Source organism: Acanthochromis polyacanthus, chromosome 18 (genome assembly GCF_021347895.1).
Source record: "Acanthochromis polyacanthus isolate Apoly-LR-REF ecotype Palm Island chromosome 18, KAUST_Apoly_ChrSc, whole genome shotgun sequence".
Classification (NCBI taxonomy): domain Eukaryota; kingdom Metazoa; phylum Chordata; class Actinopteri; family Pomacentridae; genus Acanthochromis; species Acanthochromis polyacanthus.
The window spans coordinates 35,712,178-35,732,501 of NC_067130.1; the positions used below are offsets into that span (position 1 = coordinate 35,712,178).

The 20,324-nt window shown below is 39.8% G+C and overlaps 1 protein-coding gene across 1 annotated transcript; it reads left to right on the forward strand.

The window, feature by feature from the left end:
• The first annotated feature begins 744 nt into the window (after nt 1–744).
• LOC127530884 (BTB/POZ domain-containing protein KCTD9-like) lies at nt 745–10,007 on the forward strand. The gene is made up of 12 exons (XM_051938709.1): nt 745–921; nt 1,043–1,164; nt 1,804–1,847; nt 2,101–2,194; nt 2,446–2,504; nt 2,586–2,714; nt 3,787–3,854; nt 3,943–4,038; nt 5,227–5,376; nt 6,882–6,987; nt 7,891–8,024; nt 8,539–10,007. Exons 1-12 carry the CDS (start codon nt 874–876, stop codon nt 8,653–8,655), a joined length of 1,167 nt encoding a protein of 388 aa, XP_051794669.1. The 5' UTR covers nt 745–873; the 3' UTR covers nt 8,656–10,007.
• The last annotated feature ends 10,317 nt before the right edge of the window (nt 10,008–20,324 follow it).

Here is a 20,324-nt window from a genome sequence, read left to right on the forward strand (position 1 = left end):
GTCCAGAAATAAATGAGTTAACAATAATTATAGAAAACGAAAGTAAAACAATGAAAGTCTAGAAATAATGTTTTTTTTTAAAAAAAAAAAGCTAAATAATTAGAATTCTAGTAATAATGAAAAATTTAAATAGAACTGAAATCAATGAAAAAAGTATAGAAAATTAAAGTCAAACTAGAAAATTCTAGAAATTAATGGAAAAAATGGCAAAATAAATAATTTTGGAAAAAGAATCTGAAATAAAACTGAAGAATTCTATTAATTAAGTAAAAATTTTGTATTTAAAGAAAACAAATTTATGAAAAAAATAATTATAATAAGAAAATGAAATTCTGGATTTTAATCAAGGAACAAATGTAAATAAATAATTTTAGAACTTAAAGACACAAATCAATGAATAATTAGTAGTAATTAAAAAAAGGAAATAATTTATATTTGATAACATACAGTAAAAAAATATGTGGAAAAGAGTAAAAAGCAGAAGCAAAACAATTAAATTAAAGTGGCAATGAAAAAATATAACATTGGAAAAATAGAGACATAAATTTCAATCAATAAAAAATACAGATTTTTCCTCATCTATTTTTCGACTGCAGTGTGTGGATTGCTTAGTTAAAAAATAAAAATATATAAAAAATTTATAAAAACATGAAAACTAATCAATTATCTGGAGCGCGACAGGCCCCGCCCCTCCATGTCTTGATAGGCTGTTAGGATTAAATCTAGCCCTCTGATTGGCTGCTCCGCCGCTGTGGGCGTCTGAGCGGCGTCCAGAGGGAAGAGGCAGAAAGAGAGACTGTTGCAGCCGAACAGCCGAACTCCTCTGATGGGTAAAAGTCGGAGCAGGAGCCGCTCCGGTTGATCCACGGAGCCATGAGGAGAGTCACGCTGTTCGTTAACGGGAGCTCCACCAACGGGAAGGTAAAGGGAGGCGGGATAACCGGGGAATCGGTGTTTGTGGGGCTGCTAGCTTAGCAGTTAGCTAACGTCCGCCCTCTTGTTCCGGTGTTTCCGGTGTCTCCTCTCCGGTTCTCCGGTACAGGTGGTCGCCGTGTTCGGTTCCCTGGAGGACCTCCTGACCGCCGCCAGCTCCAAACTGGGAATCAGAGCTTCCGGTGTTTATAACGGGAACGGAGGCCTCATAGATGACGTAGCGCTGATCAGGTAAGTCACGTGATCAGTAGATGAGACCAGGGGCGTCAAACTCACCTCAGTCCAGTTTCACATTCAGCCAAGCTGATAACACACACAAAAAAAGCACACGACAAAATATTACAAAAATGAGGCACAAAACAAAAAAGAGACAAAAATGTTCCAAAGCCACAAAAAATGGACAAACTACATAAATGAGACAAAAAAACTACACAAATGAGTCCAGAAATAACAAAAGTGAAACAAAATGACAAAAATAAGTGAGACAAAAAGTAAACACAGTGCGACAAAAACATGAGACAAACGACAAAATTACAGAAATTAGTCAATGAACGATGCAGGAACAATTTAATAAATATATAAATACAGAAATTACTAAATAAAAGTGACGTGAGGAAACGTCTTGATGTTGGAAATCTGAGTTCAGAGCTTTTGTATTATTTTATTGTTGTATATTTATAATCAAACTGTGTTTTAATTATTTTATTGCTCTATATTCATAATCAGTTTGTGTTTTTATTATTTTATTTTCCTATATTTATAATCAAACTGTTTTTATTACTTTAATTTTCTATGTTTATAATCAGACTGTGTGTTTTTATTATTTTAATTTTCTATATTTATAATCAGTTTGTGTCTTTCTGTCTCCAGGGACGATGACGTTCTCTACGTATCAGACGGAGATTCATCTGAAGGTTTGTTAGAAATAAAAACAGCTTTTTAATGTCTTAAAAACTCAATAAAAAGCCTCAGAATGAGTGAAAAAGTCAGAAATTGAATTTACCGACGTTGAATTGTTTCTGTTTGCAGCAAAGAAGCTGCTTTAGAACGTCTGATTTAGAGGAAAATTATTTTATCTTCATTTGTTGGCAGAATGAAGAATGACCTTTAAATCTACCTGTGTCTTTACCTGTAACTCCACCTCCACCTGTACCTTTCCCTGTGTAGACGTTCAGGACGAGCTCATTGGTCCAGCCAGGTGTCAGACTCACACTGATTGGTTGACGCTGAACGTAGGCGGGCGCTGCTTCACCACCACCAGGTGTGAAATATTAATGTAATCATAGCTGCAGAGACCTGATGATGCTTTCTGTTTATTCAAAGCTGATATTTTAATTGATTTAAACATTAATGTTATTTATGTTTTATTATTATTTTAATTAGTTTTTTGTGGTCTGACCAAATATTTCCTCTTAGAAGGATTTTATATGTTTAGTTTTGAATTATTGTGAAAGAATTTAAAAATATTTGACCTCTGCGTTATCAGTTTTGTTTTGCTAATATGTTTTTCAGGAGCACGTTGGTCAGTAAAGAGCCTGAGAGCATGTTGGCCCACATGTTCAGAGAGAAAGGTGATCAGATCAGTAGAGTTATTGATTATTGACTGATCGGTGTGTGGTTTCCTGGTTGTAACGATGTGTGTTTGGATCCAGATGTTTGGGGGAACAAGCAGGACTCTCAGGGAGCGTATCTGATCGATCGCAGCCCCGACTACTTTGAACCGATCCTCAACTACCTGAGACACGGTCAGCTGATCATCAATGAGGGCATCAATCCTCTGGGTAGGACACGCCTCCTCCCCACACGATGACATCACCTTTACATCATGACATCACCTTTACATCATGACATCACCTTTACAGCATGACATCACCTTTACATCATGACATCACCTTTACAGTATGACATCACCTTTTCATCATGACATCACCTTTACAGTATGACATCACCTTTACATCATGACATCACCTTTACATCGTGACATCACCTTTACATCATGACATCACCTTTACAGCGTGACATCACCTTTACATCATGACATCACCTTTACATCATGACATCACCTTTACATCATGGCATCACCTTTACAGCGTGACATCACCTTTACATCATGACATCACCTTTACATCATGGCATCACCTTTACATCGTGACATCACCTTTACATCATGACATCACCTTTACAGCGTGACATCACCTTTACATCATGACATCACCTTTACATCATGACATCACCTTTACATCATGGCATCACCTTTACATCATGACATCACCTTTACATCGTGACATCACCTTTACAGCGTGACATCACCTTTACAGCATGACATCACCTTTACATCATGACATCACCTTTACATCGTGGCATCACCTTTACATCATGACATCACCTTTACATCGTGGCATCACCTTTACATCGTGACATCACCTTTACATCGTGACATCACCTTTACATCGTGACATCACCTTTACATCATGACATCACCTTTACATCATGACATCACCTTTACATCATGACATCACCTTTACATCATGACATCACCTTTACATCGTGGCATCACCTTTACATCGTGACATCACCTTTACATCGTGACATCACCTTTACATCGTGACATCACCTTTACATCATGACATCACCTTTACAGCGTGACATCACCTTTACATCATGACATCACCTTTACATCATGACATCACCTTTACATCATGGCATCACCTTTACAGCGTGACATCACCTTTACATCATGACATCACCTTTACATCATGACATCACCTTTACATCATGACATCACCTTTACATCAGGTTTACATCGTTACATCAGGTTTATATGATGACATAATTTCATTCTTTCCTCTGCAGGTGTTCTGGAAGAAGCTCGGTTCTTTGGTATTGAACAGCTGGCTGAACAGCTGGAGACACTCATAAAGGTGTGTGTGTGTGTAGAGTGTGTATAAAGTGTGTGTTCCAGACTGAGTTGTGTATTCAGTGCTAAACGTTTGTGTCTGTTGTGTTCAGTCGTCTCAGCCTCCTGATGATCATTCACCTCTGACCCGGAAAGAATTCATCAGATTCCTGCTGGCGACGACCACCAAGTCCGAGCTACGCTGTCAGGTACACAAAAATACACAAAAATACCAGCAAGTCAGAGCTACACTGTCAGGTACGCAAAAATACACAAAAATACCAGCAAGTCAGAGCTACGCTGTCAAGTACACAAAAATACACAAAAATACCAGCAAGTCCGAGCTACGCTGTCAAGTACGCAAAAATACACACAAATACCAGCAAGTCAGAGCTACGCTGTCAAGTACGCAAAAATACACAAAAATACCAGCAAGTCCGAGCTACGCTGTCAAGTACACAAAAATACACAAAAATACCAGCAAGTCAGAGCTACGCTGTCAAGTACACAAAAATACACAAAAATACCAGCAAGTCCGAGCTACGCTGTCAAGTACGCAAAAATACACAAAAATACCAGCAAGTCCGAGCTACGCTGTCAAGTACACAAAAATACACAAAATACCAGCAAGTCAGAGCTACGCTGTCAGGTACACAAAAATACACACAAATACCAGCAAGTCAGAGCTACACTGTCAGGTACGCAAAAATACACAAAAATACCAGCAAGTCAGAGCTACGCTGTCAAGTACGCAAAAATACACAAAAATACCAGCAAGTCCGAGCTACGCTGTCAAGTACGCAAAAATACACAAAAATACCAGCAAGTCCGAGCTACGCTGTCAGGTACACAAAAATACACAAAAATACCACCAAGTCCGAGCTACGCTGTCAGGTACGCAAAAATACACAAAAATACCAGCAAGTCCGAGCTACGCTGTCAGGTACGCAAAAATACACAAAAATACCAGCAAGTCCGAGCTACGCTGTCAGGTACGCAAAAATACACAAAAATACCACCAAGTCCGAGCTACGCTGTCAGGTACACAAAAATACACAAAAATACCAGCAAGTCCGAGCTACGCTGTCAGGTACACAAAAATACACAATAATACACACTAGTACATAATAATACACACTAATATGCACAAAAATACACACCAGTACACACTAATATACACTAATATACAATACACTAATAAAACTCTCAGAGCCAGATGTGAATAAATGCTCCCAGATGTCACAGAATAAGCAGTTTAATTTACATGAAGTTTCAGGTTTTCAGTGAGTTTGTTGTAAATCTGAAGCTAAACTTTCAGATTCTAGCAGCACATCAGAATATCCTGAATGTTTTAAAGAGTTTTTTACTCGTTATTGACGTGTGTTTGTGTCCTTCAGGGTCTGAACTTCACCGGAGCTGATCTGTCTCGCCTGGATCTTCGCTACATCAACTTCAAGATGGCTAATCTGAGAGGAGCTAATCTGAGCCACGCTAACCTGAGTGGAGCTAACCTGGAGAGAGCCGACCTGTCCATGGCCTGTCTGGACGTGAGTTTAGATGCTTTATTACCAAACATAGCATCTAATACCAGGCTAACAGTTTATTAGCTCAGATGGTAAAAAGTAGGGACCTTTCTTTACGACAGTTAAACAAATAACACAAAGCTAATTATTGTCTGTTATCAAACATACAACTACAACCATAAAAGGTTTGAATTTCTCAAACATGTTGTTGACAAGGTGCAGGTGGAGCGGAGGCTAGTGGGAAAGATAAAAAAGATCACAATAAAAGCACGGGGAGGACAATTACTAAAGATATCTTCAAAAAATATGACTAAAACTCACATGGAAGTCTTTATAAGGCAGTTCAGTGGCTGTTTGGTGTCTCTTAGTGGTTGTTTTGTGTCTTATTGCATTACTTTTCTGTCTTTTTGTGGTTGTTTTGTGTGCTTTTGTGGTCGTCTTGTGTCTCTATTGTCTGGTTAGAAAGTTCACAATCAAACTGCAGCTCCAGGTGAAGTCTTATGGGATTTATTAGTGGTTTAAAACCGTATTCAAAAGACAAATGACTACAGGAAAGTAGATAAATCTCTCCTTGTGTTGCTCTATTTGAGTCAACATTTATTTAAATAAATATATAATATCTATAGATAAGTAAGTAAAATGTATTTATACACACAAAAACAAAACAAGAATCAAAACAAAAACAATAATGCTAAAGGTATTAAACTGTTGAAACGGGAGCAGCCGCTAAAATAAAGTGCATCAGAACGATAAACAGAATAAAGCAGCTACAGGCCTATCAGAATAAAAAGGTTTCCAGCCGCATCATAAACGCTCCACAGAGTCGATTGCTCTCAGCTGCAGAGGAAGAACGTTCTAGTTTTGGTCACCGCACGTTTTCTACTCGGTTAGAGGGACAACAAGGAATTCTGTTGGCCTGACCTGAGAGCTCTGTTGGGGCGTTTGGCTGAAGGAGGTGGGAGATACCCTGTGGTGATTGGCCACGTGAAGCCTTAGAAGTAATCAGCATTTTTTTAACCCATAAGAACCCAGACCCATTTTTCCTGAAAGGACTTTTAATGAGTTAAGGCCAGACATAAAGCTTTACAAGGAAGAGACTGGGGCACTCAAAGTGCTTGTTACACTGGTGTCACTGTGGGTTCTTATGGGTTAAAATGTACATGAAAATAGATGGGGAGTCGGTGAAGAGAGGAAAAGATCGGTCTGATACCGATAAAACACAAAGATACGATCTTATCTTTATGTTTGACTACTAGAAGATGAAACTCGATGGATTTAGATCTTGAGTCTCTCACTATTGTTGTTGGTTCATGAATCTGTTCAAGTCTGGGGACTCACTGCCGTTTTATGGACCAAAACCAGGTTCCTACAGCATAAATCACCACATTTTACCGTTACAAATGACTTCCTTTGGACTACACTTCTGGTAATTTAATCTGCGTTGGCGTAACTTCCTGTTAAAGAAGGAATCTTGTTGTACATTTATATATATATTGATATCATATTTCTGTATGTTTTTGTTTTTCCAGTCGGCGAACCTTCAAGGAGTGAAGATGTTGTGCACCAACGCTGAAGGAGCGTCGCTCAGAGGATGCAACTTTGAAGATCCGGCTGGAATCAAAGCAAATCTGGAAGGTGAAGGAACCCATCGATCACATCCTGATAGACACCACAGGGATCAATCACATCCTGATAAACACCACAGGGATCAATCACATCCTGATAAACACCACAGGGATCAATCACATCCTGATAAACACCACAGGGATCAATCACATCCTGATAAACACCACAGGGATCAATCACATCCTGATAAACACCACAGGGATCAATCACATCCTGATAAACACCACAGGGATCAGTCACATCCTGATAAACACCACAGGGATCAGTCACATCCTGATAAACACCACAGGGATCAATCACATCCTGATAAACACCACAGGGATCAGTCACATCCTGATAAACACCACAGGGATCAATCACATTCTGATAAACACCACAGGGATCAATTCTGCACATTCTCTGTTTATCGATCGATCGATCCATTGACGTTGATCGGTTTGTCTGCTGCTGTTCTACCCACTGAGACCGGTCTCTTTGAGCTTTATTAGGGGTATTTTTGTAGCAGCTGTTTCAGTTTTTCTCTGGCTGCCTGCTAAGTTAGCTGCTAGCCGCTAGCGTAGCATTAGCCGCTGTGACGGCAGCTAATGTCCCGATTTGTGTTGATTTGTGCTTTGTAGTTCTAGCTTTTGTGTCTCTGGTACCAGTTTTAACAGAGTGTTAAAGCTAATCTGAGTTTAGACAGATGTGATGCTACAAATAGTATTAGGTGAAGGCTAACCTAAGTGAGAACTTATCTGTCTCAGTATCACTTTCCTGTGATCATAATCAGCTGTTTAGACTCATTTCTGTCGCCACTCAGCTAAAGTAGAACATTTATTTTATCAGTAGTCATTAATAAAAATAGCCTGATAATCGGTTGATCCCTGAACCTCACTGAGATGAATCTGGTCCTGAACTTTTGCTTGTTTTCAGGAGCGAACCTGAAGAACGTGGACATGGAGGGAAGTCAGATGACGGGAATCAACCTGAGAGTCGCCACACTGAAGAACGCCAAACTGAAGAACTGCAACCTGAGAGGAGCGACGCTGGCCGGGACCGACCTGGAGGTGAGAACACGGAGCACATGTAGCGTTAGCTAGCTTTGAATGTTGAGGGCATTTATTTATCCTCAACATTCAAAACTGCCTTCTACGTACTAATGACCAGCGTAGTTTGTGGTATTCGACTGATAAATCGTCACAAACCAATAAGGCAGAAGATGAGGAACCTGCAGCTCACTGAACGTGTCATAGATCAGCTGTAGTTCCTGTTTTTTCCACAAGGTGGAGCCTCTTACTGGTTACTGAGGTGGAGTTACAGGTGTGTTTGCTGACCGACCGTCCATAAAACAAACACACCTCAATGCTGTTTAACTGGTATTCATGTTGATGAACTCTGCAGCTTCAAGTGTCTGGTTCAGCTAGCTACCTGAGGCTAATGCTATGCTAAGCTACAATTCTCAACTTTAGAGGGTAAAATCTTCACTAACAAACCAGCCAGAGCTTCACTCAGAGCGCCGCCGCTGTGTTTCAGCTTCTGCAGGTCAATGATAAACTCCGGTTGCTCTGATTTTCTCTCCAGAACTGCGACTTGTCCGGCTGTGACCTCCAGGAAGCGAACCTCCGAGGCTCCAACGTGAAGGGAGCCATCTTTGAGGAGATGCTAACTCCACTACACATGTCTCAGAGCGTTCGGTGAAAGTCCGTCTTCCATTTTACCGCTTTAAACCACAACAGTCGCTCCAAGAACGAACACCAAACCTTTCTTTCCGTCGCTCTGAACCCACAGGTGTCTGAGTTTTCTGCTTTATTGCACCATTTTTAAACCACATCTGTGTCTTTTGAGGTCTGTGAGCAGCGATGATGATGATGATGCCTTCTGGGCCGATGAATGTAGTTTTAGATGTTTTTTAACGTGTCGTAGGTGTTTGACGCGGGTTTGTGACATTCATAAGCCTTCAAACCGCTTTAAAGTTGCTTCAGATACATTTTTAGTAAATGTAGCGTGATTTTACAGTTTTTTATCCTTTCAGTTTCTGCAGCTCAAATACATTTTAAATAAATGTAAAAGTTTAGTGAATTGATGTTTCACAGAATGTGAAATGAGTCCAGTGTGCGTTAGAACCGGTTTTACCTCCATCCTGTTACCTCTGACAGTTAAACGTTTGTTCTGCTTCATTTCAGCCAAACTCACATTAATGTGTCTCTGTGGGTCAGAACCCGTCTGGACTCCAGTATGGAGATTAGAAGTCACAGAAAACAGCATTTAAAGTGGTGGACTGGCACCCTAATCCTGCCCAAAACCAGATCCAGAACCTGTTAAAACCAGGTCCGAAACTAAAACTAAAACCGCTGTAAAAACCAAGCCCAGAACCAGTCTTAAACCAGTCCAAAATCAGGTTCACAATCATTTGAAGACCAATCTTAAACTAGTCTGGAACCAGGCCCAATACCAGTCGACATGCCGTCTAAAACCAGGTGCAAAACTAGTCCAATTACAGTCTAAAACTAGGTCCACAACCAGTTAAAAACGGACCAAATACAGGCCCTTAACTAGTCCAAATCCCAGTCCAAATTCAGTCTAAAACCAGTTTAAAAATCTCTGTAAAACCAAATCAAAACCAAGACTAAAACATGTCCAAAAGAAATCTCAAATTAGTTCAAAACCAAATCCAGAACCAGTCCAAGACCAGTCTGAATCCAAATCCAAAACCAGTTTAAAGCAAGCCAAAACTAGTCTAAGATCTAAAACTCAATCCAAACCTAGTCTATAGGCAGTCCAAGATACCAATCTAGTCTAAAACTAAGCCCAGAACCAGTCTAAAATGAGTCCTAACCAGGTCTTAAACTAGTCCAGAACCAACTCTGAGTCCAGTCTGAACTGGTTTATCTGAATATCTAATGAAGGGTCAGTTTAAAGTAGAGACTCATTAATTAATACGTCAGGCTAAAATGAACCAGAATTAACTTTTAATGATGAAACATTTAAAGCAGAAACATTTTGCACAATGTTTCACTGAACATTTAATAAAACCTGTTGGAGTAGATCAACAGATTTGTCTTTGTGTTCTTCCGTTCTAACCAGACGGTGTTTGTTGTTTCCATGTCGACAGATAATCGTATATTTTAGTAAAAGTCTGATTCTGCTGATGAATAAAGTTTATATCCATTGATTCTGTGCACATTACTGTAAACTGTCTGGTTCTGCTGCAACATCATGTTGAATAAATGTTTTTCTTACGTTTTCTAATGTTCTTCATGTTTTAAACTAATTCTGACTCCATAGATTTTATATTTATCTTTAAGTGAAGTTCTACCTTCAGACTGTGAAGGTTTTCCGAGTTCCAGGTCCTTGAAGTCCATAGAGGCGAATGTCTCCTGGAGAAAGTTCTAGAGTAGACCTACCGACAACTGGAGAAAGTTCTAGAGTAGACCTACCGACAACTGGAGAGAGTTCTAGAGCAGACCTACCGACAACTGGAAAAAGTTCTAGAGTAGACCTACCGACAACTGGAGAGAGTTCTAGAGCAGACCTACCGACAACTGGAGAGAGTTCTAGAGCAGACCTACCGACAACTGGAGAGAGTTCTAGAGCAGACCTACCGACAACTGGAGAGAGTTCTAGAGTAGACCTACCGACAACTGGAGAGAGTTCTAGAGCAGACCTACCGACAGCTGGAGAAAGTTCTAGAGCAGACCTACCGACAGCTGGAGAAAGTTCTAGAGCAGACCTACCGACAGCTGGAAAAAGTTCTAGAGCAGACCTACCGACAGCTGGAAAAAGTTCTAGAGCAGACCTACCGACAGCTGGAAAAAGTTCTAGAGCAGACCTACCGACAACTGGAGAATATTACAACATTACGACATACGGGCCCGAATATCCGGAGCCCATAAACTCTTATTCCAGCCAGCCCTAATATTTTGGATGTCTTTTGAGTTATTTCGCACAATTTTTGAGTCATTCTGCACAAGTTTAAGGGAAAAAATGCATTCTGGGTAAACTTTCATATCAGCATGGTTGATGATTGGTTGGTCAGAACTAGTTCTAGACGATGAAAGAAGAAACCAGGATCATTTTCTGCATGTTATAGTCATTTTTATCACTTCTAAATGTATTGTATGTCAGTGAAATGGAAAAACAACATTAATGTTCATGACTTTTAATAAGTTTTTGATTTATTTAGTTGATTCAGAACAAATCCTTTGTACAAACACCTGCTATAAGGGGTCCAGATGTCAGATTTATTAGATTTTTGATGGAACAGCCCAAATAATAAAATAAAAACACTGATGTGATATTGTCTATGGATGTTCCACCTCATGGGTCCAGCAGAGGGCAGTGTTGTCTGTGTGATCAGTTCACGTGTTGTAAAAACCTTTAGTGGTTTGGTGACTTTATCTCCTCAGAAATAGTTTTCAAATCCTGGTCCCTTCAGTGGAAAGTTCCTCAGAAAGGTTCCTGCTCAACTTTATTTATTTTGGTTAGAACGCCTCCGATATTAGTTGGATTTCACGTCACTACATGGATGTTAAAAGAGTCATCATGGTTACAGTGAAAAGATTTGGATAGCCCAAAATATTCCAACATCTTCTGCTTGGAAGGAAAACCAGTTAAAAGCCAGGACAAATATAGTCTAAAACCAGGTCCAAAACCAGTCTAAGTAGACTTCGAAACGGAGTCAAATACAGTCTAAATATGGGTCAAAACCTGGTCCTAAACGAGTCTAAATACAGACCAAAACCAGGTCCTAAACCAGTCTAAATACAGGCCAAAACCAGGTCCTAAACCAGTCTAAAAACAGACCAAAACCAGGTTCTAAACCAGTCTAAATACAGACCAAAACCAGGTTCTAAACCAGTCTAAATACAGACCAAAACCAGGTTCTAAACCAGTCTAAATACAGACCAAAACCAGGTTCTAAACCAGTCTAAATACAGGCCAAAGCCAGTTACAAACAAAATAAAACCAGGTCTATTGATTCAAACCCAGTCTAGAACCAGTTTAGTCAGATTTCACGTCTCTATGGGTGTAAAAACACTTGTTGTCGTGGTTACAGTGAACAGGTTTGGATATCACAAACTATTCTAAAGTGTTCCAACATTTATTCATCTTCTGATGGGAAATAATCTGCAGAAAGGTAGTTTTACTGGAAACGGTCTGTAGAGGAACAGGAAGAAGTGGGTGTTTACTGGCAGCTTTAAGTAGTTCAAGGATGAAACATTCAGGTTCTGACACTAAAGCAACAGAAACGAAACTTTATCAAAGCAAATGCTCAATGAAAGTATGGTAATTTCAAAAATGTAAACACATTTTAAATAATATTGGACATATTTTAGGTAGTTTAAGTCATTTTGAGTCATCTTGGACCAATTTTGTGTCATTTTGGACCATTTCTAAATATTGTTGGGTGCTTTATAGGTAATTTAATCCATTTGGAGTTGGTAGTGTCTACAGATACGTAGCCTGTGGACTACGGATACGGCACTTTCCATTTGCCGACAGATACGGACCCGTACACGAGTCTCGCGAGTCAAGAAGCTGCTAACCACTGCAAACTGTTGAAAGGTAAGCAAGGGTTAAGTTAGGGTTAGTGTTAGGGTTAGGGTTAGGTTTAGGGTCCGTACCTGTAGTACCGATGCTATGGGTCCGTACCGCTAGCGTCTACCGGGAGTCACGTGACCAGATCTCGCGTATCTGATTGGCAAATGGAAAGTACCAGCAACAACCTTTGGAGTCATCTTGGACACATTTTCTCTCATTTGGGACAATTTTTGTCTCATTTTGTATGTTTTAATTCATCTTTGACACATTCTAAATAAGGTTTGGAGTATTTTAGGTCATTTAAGCCATTTTGAGTCATGTTCTACACGTTTTGAGTCCTTTGAGACATTCCAGAAGTCAACTAGTGACATTTTCTGAAAGTAGCTGCAGGTCACAATAATACAAAACTAAACATGTAGAATAGTTTAATATGAAATACTTGGTCACAAAAATGAAAAAAGAAAGGTTATTTTAGTTGAACTTCATGAGTGATTGAGCAGGTTTACTGGTTGTTCCACTAAAACTAAAACACAGGTAGAAAGTCTGATCCAAGCAGAGCAGAGTGAAACCAAGACAGTCATCTTTGAAGATCTGGTGGAACATCTGTCCAGAGGTTTTAGAGGCTGTAGGAATGTAAACGCTATCAGAAAAGTCTTCTCTCTGTTTTTGGGGTTTTTCTGTGAGATTCCAGTTTCCTCCACTAATCCTTTAACTACTGTCCTGCCCTCCAGACCTCCAGATCCTGACCAGAACCTCCAGAACCTCCAGATCCTGACCATAACCTCCAGAACCTCCAGATCCTGACCAGAACCTCCAGAACCTCCAGATCCTGACCAGAACCTCCTGTTTGCTCCTGCGGTTTGTCCATGAGTTGCTGTTTACTGCTGGACTGTAAACACTGAACATGTAAACTGGTTTCCTCACATTCGTGGAGCTGTGTGGCGGCCATGTTTACACAGGAAGTAAACCGGAGGTGGAGGCTCCTGATTGGTGGTTTGTGGTCGACATCAGCAGATCCAATCAGAGTTCAACACACATCTGAAAACCACTAAGAAAACAGAACCAGGCTAATACCTTTGTACACAGGAGGCAGCAGAAGAAACACGACACTGACGGTTAGAAAACTTTTAAGACACATTACAGAGGACAGTGTTGTGGTTTTACATGTTTTAGTGGTTCTTTTCTGTCTTTTTGTGGTTGTTTTCTGTCTTTTTGTGGTCGTTTTCTGTCTTTTTGTGGTTGTTTTCTGTCTTTTTGTGGTCATTTTCTGTCTTTTTGTGGTTGTTTTCTGTCTTTTTGTCGTTTTATGTGTTTTTGTGGTTGTTTTATGTCATTTGTGGTTGTTTTCTGTCTTTTTGTGGTTGTTTTGTGTCATTTGTGGTTGTTTTCTGTCTTTTTGTGGTTGTTTTATGTGTTTTTGTGGTTGTTTTCTGTCTTTTTGTGGTAATTTTTCATCTTTTTATAGTTGTTTTGTGTCTCTTTGTAGTTGTTTTGTGTCTCTTTGTGGTTGTTTTGAGTCGCTTGTGGTCATTTTCTGTCTTTTTGTGGTTGTTTTATGTCATTTGTGGTTGTTTTCTGTCTTTTTGTGGTTGTTTTGTGTCATTTGTTGTTGTTTTCTGTCTTTTTGTGGTTGTTTTATGTCTTTTTGTGGTTGTTTTCTGTCATTTGTGGTTGTTTTCTGTCTTTTTGTGGTTGTTTTCTGTCATTTGTGGTCATTTTCTGTCTTTTTGTGGTTGTTTAGCATTTTTTCTGCAATTTTTCGACTGTCTCTATAGTTTTAAATCTCTTTGCAGTGGTTTTGTGCCTCTTTTTGACTGTTTTTATTTATTTGTGGTCATTTTATGCTTCTTTACATTTGCTTTTTGTCTCTGAGTGATTATTTCCCACCTTTTTGCAGTTGTTTTGTGTCTTCTAAAGGATTCTGCATCTCTTTGAAGTCGTTTTGAGGCTCTTTGTGGTCGTCTTACATCTCATTCAGTGAATTTGTGCCTCGTTTTGACCATTCTGCACTTCTTTGCACATCTTTATAGGTATTTTTTGTCTTTTTTGATGATTTTTTTACATATTTGCAGTTGTTTTGAGGCTCTTTGTGGTGGTTTCACATCTTTGTCGTCATTTTGTGCAGTTTTTTTGTTGCTGTAGTCGTTTCACACTGACTTTGTTTCTTTTCTTTGTAGACATTTTGCATGTTTTTACAGTGATTGTGTCTCCCTGTGATGTTTTGCTTCTATTTGCTGTGGATTTGTGTGTCATTTATTTATATTTAGACATTTTGTGACTATTTACAGCCACCTTTTTGCAGTTGTTTTGTGTCTTTTTGAGGATTCTGCTTCTTCTTTGCAGTTATTTCAGTGGATTTGTGTCTGATTTGAACCATTCTTCATCTCTTTGCACCTCTTTATGGTCATTTTTGATGATTCTACATCTACTTGCAGCTGTTTTGAGGTTTTGCGTCTGACTTTGGCAGTTTTTTATCAGTTTACGATGATTTTGCATTTCTTTGCAGTTTTTTAAAATCTCTTTATAGTCACTTCATGCTTCTCTACAGTTCCTTTTTGTCTCTTCTTGATAATTTTGCATCTATTTACAGTTCTTTTGAGGCACTTTGTCGTGGTTTTGTGTCTAACTTTGACCATTTTCTGTCAGTTTGTGGTGATTAAGCATCTCTTTATTCTAATTTTGCATCTTTTTGCTGTTGTCTGTGTGTCTTTGTTCTTTTTTTATCCCTTTTCAGTCATTTTGTGCCTCTTTGTGATTATTTTTCATCTATCTGTGGTTGTTGTGAGTCCTTTGTGGTTTTTAATGGACTTTTGTTCGTCTTTCATGGCATTTTTTTTGTGTCTTTCAGGTTATTTGTGTCTCTGTGGTGATTTTTTTAGTCTCTAGTCACTTTATGAGCCACTGTTGTGTTTGTTTTTGAGCAGGAAGCTTTAGATCCACAGTAACTGGTTGTATTGAGGCTCTGCAGCGTAGATTTGCCCTCCAGCCTCTCTGAGCTGCAGACTGATGTCATTTTCTGCAGCCTGCATTCATACGATGTCATTTTCTAACCGAAGTCAGCTGAGCGGCGGCCGGTCGGGTGTAAACCATCCTGACAGCTGCCAGCGGTGACTTATAGGAAGCCGGAGGCTGTTTTCTGCTGGAATCAAACACACAGCTGTGGGCTGGAAGTGTTTGTGTTGCACTGCGGGGTCAAACTACACAACCTGGACAACAAGGTTAGCTAATAGTCTCACCACAGACCCACAACAACATCCTGAGCTGGACTCGGCCCACGTTTCCTGGATCATCTGTCCAGAGGTTATCTAACCGTTCTGTCAGGTTCTACAAGAAAACAGCTGCAAAGAGCTGAGTTCAGTCAGTCTGAGGCCATTTTGCTTCTTTAACAGCTGTTTGGAACATCTGTCTAGTTATTTTACACGTGTTTGCAAAGATTTTGTGTCTCATTTGGACCGTTTTTTTTATGTCTTTGTGGTCGTTTTTTTGTATCTTTGTGATGATTTCGCATCAACTTGAAGTAGTTTTGAACGTCCTTTAATCACATCAAACTGACCAAAAGGAGAAAAAGAAGAAATAAGTGATAAGTAAATGGTCACATAAAACTCCACTTTAAAAACTGAATGAAGCCGCAGAAAAACGTGTTCTAGTTCCTCTGGTTTCCTGTGGTTTGACCTCAGTTCTAATAAAAATAATCATCAGACAAACTGAACCTGGACAAGTTAACGCTGTGATGACAGCAGCCCACAGATCTGAGCTCATCAGAAAAACTGAGTCACAGATGTTCCTCCAACACTGGAACATCTGTCTGCAGACTGGATACAAACCAGGAAGAAGTAGAAACCAGTAAGAAACCAGCTACAAAACAGGAAGAAACTAGCTACAAAGCAGCTAAAAACCAGTAAGAAACAAGGAACAAACCAGGAAGAAACCAAGAAGAAACCAGCAACAAACCAGGCAGAAACCAGGCAGAAACCAGCTACATTTGAGTCTTTGTGTCCCTTTTGTGTCTTCAAGTTGATTTTTTTTGTCTTTTGTACTCATTTTTTGTCTCTTTTAGGACGTGTTGTGTGTCTGTTTGGAATTTTTCTGCATCTTTTTTGACTCCTTGTGGTCGTTGTGTGTCTGTTTGTGTGTTTTATCTGAACTCTAACTTCCATCCCGTCGGTTCGTTCGTCTCCGAAACTCAGAAAACCTCCTGGATTATTAGATGTTAACAGCAGATGGAGGCTTTTATTTTGGACGTTCACTCTGTGTGTGTGTGTGTGTGTGTGTGTGTGTGTGTGTGTGTGTGTGTGTGTGTGTGTGTGTGTGTGTGTGTGTGTGTGTGTGTGTGTGAGGGATGTGGCTTGGTGAACTCGATGAGGGAACATTTTCTTCAGGCCAAATAAAGCTGCCCGTGTAAAAAGTCCACATTCCTGAGTTTGCGGTGCGTCGTCTCTTTTCTTTTATGGAGGGAGGAGGCAGCAGGAAAACACAAAAAACACACAAAACACACTCCTGGACGGTCTGCAGGAGTGTGTTTTTACCGACTAATACTCCTGCACATCTACATGTGTGTGTTTGTCAGAAATAAACACTCTTCTACGTCTGTAAGTGTGTTTGTTTTTTATCTGCTGCATCAAACTTCACATTTTCACTCCATAAACTCACACATGCTTCCTATCACTAGTAGAAAGTACTCACTGTGAACATCTGAGGTACTTTACTGTTTTACTCTGTTTTATACTTATACTGCATCTTATTTCACAGCAGAATATTTGTACTTTTACTGCAGTATGTTAATCTGACAGCTGACTTTTCTAATAAAGATTTAAAATACACAATAACTAGAAAATTTGTGTATTTTTACTACTAATACTTTATAAAGCTCATAATATTTGTGTATTTCACTTTGTTATGTACTTTTACTACATGAAGCTGAAAATTAACCTGATCATAAGGTGTATTTTTACTGCATGAAGCTGATAGTATTTGTGTACTTTTACTACACACAGCTACACACAGCTGATAGTAGATGTTTATCTTTACTACTCAAGGCTGATAATACTTGTGTAATTTTACTACAAGGGGCTGATGATGTTTGTGTACTTTTGGTCATGAAGCTGATAAATCTCAGGTACTTTTACTACATGATGTTGATTATCTTTGTGTACTTTTACTGCTTTAGGCTGATAATACTTGTGTACTTGTACTGCATGTTGAAGTACAGACCACCCGTAGCGTCTCTCTGACTGTAGAACTTTAACCACAGCAGCGCTACGTTAGTGTTAGCGTTAGCATTAGCTTGTCATCATGAACTCAGTCTGTCATTAAAGAGGAGCTGCTGCTAAAATTAGACGTTTCTATGAAAGAAGCTTCAGTTCAGCTGAGATAAACTGGGAGGAGACCAGGGACCAGGGGGGACCAGGAGGGACCAGGGGAGACCAGGGGGGACCAGGAGGGACCAGGAGGGACCAGGAGGGACCAGGAGGGACCAGGGGAGACCAGGGGGGACCAGGAGGGACCAGGAGGGACCAGGAGGGACCAGGACCACGAGGTCCTGAGACCCCCAAGACCCTACACAAGGAGGACACAAGACCCTTAGACAATACTCTGGACCCACAGAATCCATGACCACAGACACTGAGACTCTAGAATCCAAGACCACAAATACCAAGACCCTAGGCCCCCAAACTGCCCACTCCAAGACCCCATACCCTGAGACCACAGACCCCTAGACCCCAGACCCTGAAACTCTAGACTTGAACACAACAGACCCCAAACCCTGAGATCAAGTCCCTAAGACTCTAGACCCCAAGATCACAGATAGAGAGAACTTGGAACCTGAAACTTGACCTCGAAACCCCAAACACTGAAATCCTAAGACCACATACACTAAGACCCAGTCCTTAAGACTCCAGACCCTGAGACTAAATACACCCAGACCCTGAGACCCCAGACCACCACACTCCAGACCCTGAAATGGAGTCCCAGAGACACAAGACACTGAGGTCCCAGAACCCAAGACCACGAAACATCTAGACTCCAAGACTGTAGCCACTGAGAACCTAGAACCTGGACCCACAGGCCCCAAAACCCCAAACCCTGAGATCCAGTTCATGACCTCAAGATCCTGACACAGTGGCCCTTGAGACCCCAGACACCAAGACAATGAGACTCTAGAACTTAGGACACCAGACCCCGAAATCCTGAACCTTGAGATAAAGGAGACCCCAAGACCACAGTCCCCGGACCCCAACAACACAGACATTAAGACCATACATCCTAGAAACTGAGATCCAAACCAGGAGAGTCCAGACACTGATGCCCTGGATGTCAAGACCATGAAACCCTAGACCCTGACACCTTAGAAACTAGAATCTGGGCCCACGGACCCCAAAACCCCAAATTCCAGACACTGAGATGCAATTCCCGGGAACCCAAGTACCTGACAGGGTGACAACTTGAGACCCTAGACTCCAGAACCTGAGGCTACAGATCCTGAAACCCCAAACCCTGGGACACAGAGCCCCCCACACAGACCTTGAGGCCCCAGACCCTGATACTCTAGATCCCAAGACCCCAGACACTGAGATCCAGACCTCAACACTCCAGATAAACAAGAGCATTAACCCCCAGACCGGGCCCACAGTACCCAAGACCACCAACCCCAAACCCCAGAGCCTGAGACCCAGTCCCCGAATCCTTGACTCAATGAGACCATAGACCTCAAGACCCCAGACACCAAGACCCTGAGACCAGACTCCAGAACCCTCAGACCCCGAATACTAAGTAAAAGTAAACAGCTACTACTAAGATCTAGTATTTGTTGGGCTGTGGAGGGAACAGATCTGGTCTAAGTGAGTCCACGTTAGCTCTGATCTGCATAAATGGTTTCCGGACTGAGGTGGTTCTGCAAAAAAACAAAAAAGAAACACCACAGGAACTGAGTACAGAAAGTGTGGAGGTGGAAAAGAATAAAAATACCACAAAGTAAATAGTTGTAATGATGTTAATACTGAATATGTTGCACTTTTTGTTCTCCTATAGCATAGTTTTATCACATGCTTTAATGAACGGACATTTTCTCAGTTTTTACTTTAATTTCTTGAACAGTTTAACATTATTTCACAGATTCTTCTGCTTTTGTTAAATTACAGATAATAATTAGTAAAACAACAGAAAAAAATGTTTATTTTACCAGTTATTCATAAAATAAACAACCAAAGCGTTCACATCAAAATGTGTGTTTTCACAACTTTCAATTTGTTGGTTTACAGTGTTTAACTGTAAATTTGAAGTATTTTACTGCATTTAAAGTAGCAAGAAATACCATTATTTGGCAGATATTTGACAATATTTGAAAGAAAAACTATGAATAATATACATTTAAAAATGGTACATCTTTTTTTTTTGCTATTTTACAGATTTCCTACATTTTGTCCAATTGTAGATGATATCCTGTTGAAGAAACAAAAAGAAAAACGTTATATTTTACATGTTCACTGTAAAAAATTAAAATAATAAAGGAGGTCAAACTGTGAATAATCTCCACATCAAAGCTCTGTATTTTCACACATAGTGATATGCTGTATTAACCATCCTGTTGTCCTCATTTAGGGGCACCAAAAATATTGTTCCTTTGTCTGAAAAAATCCAAAAATTCAGCAAAAAATTCCCAAAACTTATAGAAAAAATTTGCAAAATGTTAAGAAAGAAATTTTCAAAAATTCCTTAAAAATTTCTCTTAAAAGTTATATTTAAAAATAAAACAAATCCCCAAATTTGGCAAGAAATAAAAAGAATTTAAAATTAAACATTTAAAATAAATATATATAAATATAACA